The following is a 6643-nucleotide window of genomic DNA, read 5'->3' on the forward strand; positions in this document are numbered from 1 at the left end:
TACAAGCTATCTAAGGATGGTACTATAGAATGCCACCTCAAGGTAGGCCTAGTGGCGCCATCTCTTGGTCAGGCCGGAAACTTATCAATCCACCCTCGTATACATCAATGTGTTTATAGTTTTAAAGAAAGTTTATTTATAAATCGATGAAAAAGGATATTACCATTCGAGTTATAGCACTATGCAGATAATTTTTGATTTGATGCATTTCAGATTTTTTGATTCGCGTATATTGAGCACTGACACCAGTTTTGGACTAAATCGTCTAAACCTTAAAAGAATGGATGTAAGCAATAAAATTTGCACATTCGTTGAAAATCAAGAAATAAGTATCTGCATACACGTAACCTATAATTATTTTTGGAACATTTTTAGCGATTTCTAGCGGAGAGAAAAAGAAACTTTGACCGTCGATAAAGTCGAGATCACGTGACTAAGTTCATTCATAAAATTTTTGTGTGGAGAATGAAATGATTTTCATTATTTTTGGTCCTCACTACGTCCAAACGGATTGAGATATCGTGTTCAGGATTTAGGAAGTTATACCGAAAGCACTAAGGAACGTTTGTATATATCAAAATGTTCATAATTACGAAGAAAGTTTTCGAATAAAATACTATAGGAATTAGGAAATAAAATTTTAACGTCGATAAAGTAGATGCCTCGATTTAAAAAAATCGAGGAACATCTTATAATGTCATACTCGAAAATTCGTCCAAGTGGTCCAAGTCCCATCTTGAGAAATGTGCATCTTCAGAAAATAATTAAAATTTTCTAATGGTTATATATTCTTGTAGATTTTTTGTACTGGTAAGAAACAATTCCAAGAATAAAAATAAAATTTCGCCCGGGGGCGAAAGACAAGGCCAGTCCGACGCTGAGTCCCGTTGGTTGGAGAACTCCGACGAGTAAATTTTAGCACATTGCTTGTGTTTCTGTGTTTCCAATTTGAAATTTATCTTTTATTTTTAGGACCAAAAAAAATGAAAATAATTTTTCTCCGCTAGAAATCGCTAAAAAAAAGCCCAAAAAATAATGATAGGTTACGTGTGTGCAGATATTTATTTGTTGATTTGCAACGAAGGTGCAAATTTTATTGCTTAATTTTTTCAAGGTTTAGACGATTTAGTATAAAATTGGTGTCAGTGCTCAATATGAGCGAATAAAAAAAATCTAAAATGCATCAAACTAAAAATGATCTGCAAAGTGCTATAACTCGAATGTTAATATCCTATTCCATCAATTTATAAATAAACTTTCTTTGAAATTACCAATAGATTGATGTATACAAACGTTCTTTAGTGCTTTCTATTTTATGTGTCAAATTTTAAACACGATATCTCAATTCGTGTGGACGCAGTGAACACCAAAAAAATTGTTCATAACCGGGGACTAGTTTGGTCACGTGGTCACCGGAGAGCATGCCCTTATTTCAACGAAAATGATGAATGCTTATTTGGAATAGTGAAATTTTAAACAACAACAAAAAATTAGTGTTAAACTAAGACAATGCATCGTCAACTGAAACAGTTGAACTTTCAACAACAAAAAAAGTAATTTTTACTAAAAAAGATAAATTGTCAACCAAAACTAAAATAATGAAGTTTTATTTTCAGAAAATCAATGTTGAACCAAAAAATACGAATTTTCAACTAAAAAATATCATTCTTCAACCAAAAATTAAATAATCCGTAAAAAAATGAACGTTCAAGGAAACGAAAAAGTCTATTTGTAACAAAATACGTGAAAATTTTAACAAAATAAATTAATTTTCTGTTCAAAAAGATATTTACATACAAATTGTTGAATTTTGATCTAGAAAAATTCAATTTTCCACCCGAAATAGTTAAATTTTCTACTGGAATATTTAATTTTTTGGTGAAAAATTTTTTTTTCTACAAAGCAGTTATATTTTTAAAAAGAGATGCATTTTCAAGAAAAAAAGGTAAATCCCTAACAAACAAAAAATTTTTTAAAAATCTATATTGTAATTCAGAAATATTTCTTCTTCGAAATAAGCAACTTTTACTCCAAAAACTACTGCACTCTGTTTAAAGTAATATTTTTTCCTTTAAACGAGACGACCAATAGATATTTTTAAAGTTCAAATGGATCTTTTTTCCGATACCTATTTTTTCGTGCCTAAAATATTTTATGCAGTGTGAAATTAACAAAATAATAATGCTTAAAATTCGCGCCTTAAAAATACCAATCTTATTTTTTTCATTTTAATTATCAATTGTCAAGGTGATTAAAAAGAATAAAATTTTTTTGTAACATAATTGTAATTTTTATGAAATCTTTGAAATATGTTTGAAAGCTTTCTTTAGCCTTTGTTGGTAAAATCTTTTGTTTTTGTTCGAATTTATTGAAATATTCTCAAATTTGTTGAAACCTTTTGAATTAGTTTAACTTCTTTGAAATCTTCCGTATTGTTTCAAATCTTTGAAATATTAAAAATATGGTTTAATATGCCCTTTTCAAAATTTTTAATATCTTTTAATAGTTTAAAAATCTTTTGTATTAATTTGAAATCATTCAAATATTTCGAATCTGTGTGAAATATTTTGAATAATAGACTAAAATATTTAAGTTACTTTTCGCAATTCAATAAAATAACTGTATTAAAAGACCAAAATTTTGAATCAACAGGGTGTCTAGCGATTCTTAGGAACAAGATTCAAGGTCTTTTCCAGGTTTTACAGGTCAAGAAATCAAAATTTTCTAGGTCTCCTTTTTTACATCAATTAATGAAATAAACATTTGTCATACATGTAAAAAATGAGCCATTTCATTTTTTATTGGCCAAAAATTAATAAAGAAAGCCGAATCGCAAATAAACAAATTCTTAATTTTTTGCGTCTTTGTGAAATATTTTGGAATATTTTTCAATCTTTTTAATGTCTTTGAAATTATTGAAACATTTTGAAATGTTTCTAAAGTATACAAACCTTAGTGAGAGCTTGAAATTTCAGCGGATCCTTTGAGAAATCTTTTGGAATTTTTCAAAGCTTTTGTAAAATCATAAAAATTCTTGAAACTTTGTGAAATCACTTAAAATCTTGAGATGTTTTGAAATTCTTATGAATTCTTTAAAGATATTGTGAAATCTTCTCTAAGTCTTTTGTATTCGTTTGAAAGCACCGGAATATTTGAAGTATTTCTGAAATCTTTATGAAATTTGTTGTATTCGTTTAAAATGACTGGAATATTTGAAATTTTTGTTAAATTTTTTGAAATCTTATAAAAAATTCCCTATTGTTTAAAATATTTGAAATGTTTTTAAATCTTTGGCATCTATTATACTGTACCCTAAATAAATTTAAATCTTCATAAATACTGTATCCTTGTTGAAATCTTTCAAGTGCTTAAAATCTACGAAATCTGTGAAATTTTTTGAAATCTTTATAAAATATTTGAAATATTTTTAAAATGTTTCTTTAATCTTTGTTAGCGAGATCCTTTCTGTTGGAATCTTTGAAATTCTTGAAATGTTTTGAAATCCTTAATAATTCTTTAAAATATTTGAGAAATCTTTTTTAATCGCTTAAAGTCTTGTCACACATTTCAAATCGTTTAAAATCTTTAAAATCCTTGCAATCTTGTATACTGCTACCTTGTTGAAATCTTTGAAATTCTCGTATTATTTTGAAATCTTTATGAATGTTTTATGAAATCTTTGGGATTTTTGTAAAATCTTTTGACATCTCCTAAAATATTTTAAAGTTATTTAAAATCTTTAAAATGTTTTGAAATCTTTTGAAAGTTTTAAAATCTATGTACAATGTTCGAAATCTTAGCGAAATGTTCGAAACCTTTTGAAATCTTTTTGAATTCGTTGGAATTATTTAAATTATTACAAAACTTTTGATATCTCATAAACAAATTTGAAATTGTTTAAAATCTTTGAAATCTTATAAATGTGATTTAATATACCCTTTTTAAAATCTGTAAACTGTTCTGAAAGTTTTAAAATCTGTGTGAAATACTCGAAGTCTTTGTGACATATTCCAAATCTTTATGGAATGTTTGAAATCTTTATGGAATTTTTGTGAAAACTTTTTAATCTAGTGTACACGCCTTTTTGAACGTTTGAAATCCTTGAAATCTTTGGGAAATATTGTGAAATGTTTATAAAATCTTTCTTAAATCTTTAGGGAATCGTTTGTATTCGTTGAAGTCCTCGAATTATTTGCATTATTTTTAAAGCTTCTAAAATCTTTTAAAACCTCTTGAAATTGTTTCAAAATTTTGAATTCTTTAAAATCTGGTGTACTGTATTTTTTTTAAATCTTTGAAATCCTTTAAATCTTTAAAGTTTTACAATGTTTGTGAAATCTCTATTGAAATCTAGCATGCGCACCTTTTGTAAATCGTTAACATCCGTGAAATCTTTGTGAAATGTTAAAGATATTTAAATTATTTTGAAATGTATGGCCATGACTTACTCTAATTCTGAAACTGAATTAACATCGAAATTTTAAACTAATAATTTTTATAATTTGTAAATTGAACGCCCCAACAAAAAGTGCCTTGAAATATCTTTATTTATTCTGTAATAAACAAAATATACATTATATCTTGACGAATAAAAAAATTTTCAGCAGAAAGATTTTTTCTAGACGAAATGTTTCTTTCATAAAATAAGCTAAAAGATTTAAATATTACTCTTCGCTTATCGATAAAATTACTGTTTTAAAAGAAAGGAAAAAAGAATAATTAAAATGCAAGGTTGTCGTGAAAAAATCAAGGAGATTTCCAGGTTTTCTAGGTTTAAAACAATGCAAATTAATTAAATCTTTTTTGATTTTAGGGAGACTTCGACATCGGAACCTCCTTACATGCCTGTGGGGTCGCTACAGACCTGGTGATCCAGCACTGCATTAGAAGGAACGCAGTTTTTGTGTGTTGTCCCTGTTGCTACGGATCTGTGCACGATTGTCATCACATCTCATACCCACGAAGTGATTTCTTAAAAACGTTAATAGACAAACGAAGTTACTTGGTTTTGGGTCACTCCGCAGATCAAACTCACGACGCCGACAATGTCAAAACGAAACAAGGCTACGAGTGCATGGAAATCATCGACACCGACCGAAGACTTCACGCCGAACAATTTGGCTACACTGTTCATCTGGGAAAACTAGTTCCGGCATCCTGCACTCCAAAGAATCATTTACTTGTTGGAATTCCCAGTTCTAAAACCACGAATTCTTGATGACTCCCAATGACGATGGTGACTTTATAATTAAGTGTAAGTTTATTTTTTCGCTTATACTTTATTTTCGAGAAATTGCAGGTCTCGGACTCACTGCCGAGATAACAAAAAAGTGTAAATAGTGTCATAAAGTTAAAGAAATAGTGTTATAAAATTTTTCAAGTATTACACTTATGTATAGTTGAAATTTGAAAGTGTGTACTTGCGTTATGGAAAATGAACTTTATTTTCTAAGCTGAATTTCCAGTTTTCTAACCTAATATTTGTAAAGTATTAAAAAGGAACTTCAATGTTTATACATATTTGATGATTCATCTATTTTCTTGAAAAATCTTCTTTTTCTCTTAAAAATGCAACTGTTTATTGAAGATTCATATTTTTTGTTTGACAATTCCTTTCCCTTTCTGTAACGTATTTTGTTAAAAATTTGTTTTTGTTCGTTAAATCCAACTGTTTTTTGTTTAAAAAGTTCTTTTTTTTTTAATTTATCTTTGTCGGTTTAAAGTTTAACTATTTAGTTAAAACCTTAAATATTTTCTAGAAAATTTATTTTATTTTTTGCAAATTGAATTATTTTATTGAAAGTTTAACTATTTCGTTCAAAAGTCATATATTTTAATCGAAAATTGAAAATTTTTGATAGAAAATTCGTCCTTTTGAATTGATAATTCATCTTTGTTGGTTGAAAATTCATATTTATAGGTTGAAAATTTAACTTTTATTTTGTTGAAAAGTAAACTGTTTTATTGAACATTGTAAATATAATCTTTCATCAAAAATTCAACTACTTTGTTTGAAATGCAATGTATTTCTCGGCTTGAAATATTAGAAATTTAAAGTGTTTCATATTTAATTCAATATTATACCAAAATTATTTTTATTTAAAAGAATTGATTCCCCTAGTATTTCCAGTTTTCGTGAAAAATCACGCCTGAAGTAATTTTATTTTAGGATTCTTTTGTCTATATGCCTGTAAAATTTTGATTTACTGCACTTAGAAAGTAAGATGATCAAAATTGCATATTTTCATTACTGTGCGCCCAATAATTATGGGGTAATCTAAATTGAAAAAAAGAATTTATAAAATTTGACAATTCCTTTCGCTTTCTGTCGGTTGAAAATTTTAATGTTTAAAAAGAGAAAGGAAAGCTATACGTAGCATTTATAGATTTTAAAAAAGCATTTGATACAATAGACAGAAACATACTTTTTGAAAAACTGGAAAAGGTAGGAATCAGTGGCAGAATGCTCGATATGATCAAGAGCATTTATAGGAACACTTTCAACGAGGTAGTAACTAAAGCGGGAATCTCAGACAAATTTTAGAACAAATATAGGGGTAAGACAAGGATGCCCCTTGAGCCCGATCCTCTTTAACATTTTCTTGGACGACATAGATGATGAGTGGACCAAAAGAAATGAAGG

The 6643-nt window shown here is 27.8% G+C and overlaps 1 protein-coding gene across 1 annotated transcript in view; it reads left to right on the forward strand.

The window, feature by feature from the left end:
- Window positions 1–5508, forward strand: part of LOC117171715 (glutathione S-transferase C-terminal domain-containing protein homolog) — a 12328-nt gene extending 6820 nt beyond the window's left edge. Inside the window, exon 2 of the mRNA XM_033359268.1 lies at window positions 4814–5508. Within this exon, the coding sequence (XP_033215159.1) occupies window positions 4814–5218 (405 nt within the window). The 3' untranslated portion in view covers window positions 5219–5508. The remainder of the gene's footprint in view (window positions 1–4813) is intronic.
- The last annotated feature ends 1135 nt before the right edge of the window (window positions 5509–6643 follow it).

The sequence above is a fragment of the Belonocnema kinseyi genome, chromosome 4 (genome assembly GCF_010883055.1).
Source record: "Belonocnema kinseyi isolate 2016_QV_RU_SX_M_011 chromosome 4, B_treatae_v1, whole genome shotgun sequence".
Taxonomy (NCBI): domain Eukaryota; kingdom Metazoa; phylum Arthropoda; class Insecta; order Hymenoptera; family Cynipidae; genus Belonocnema; species Belonocnema kinseyi.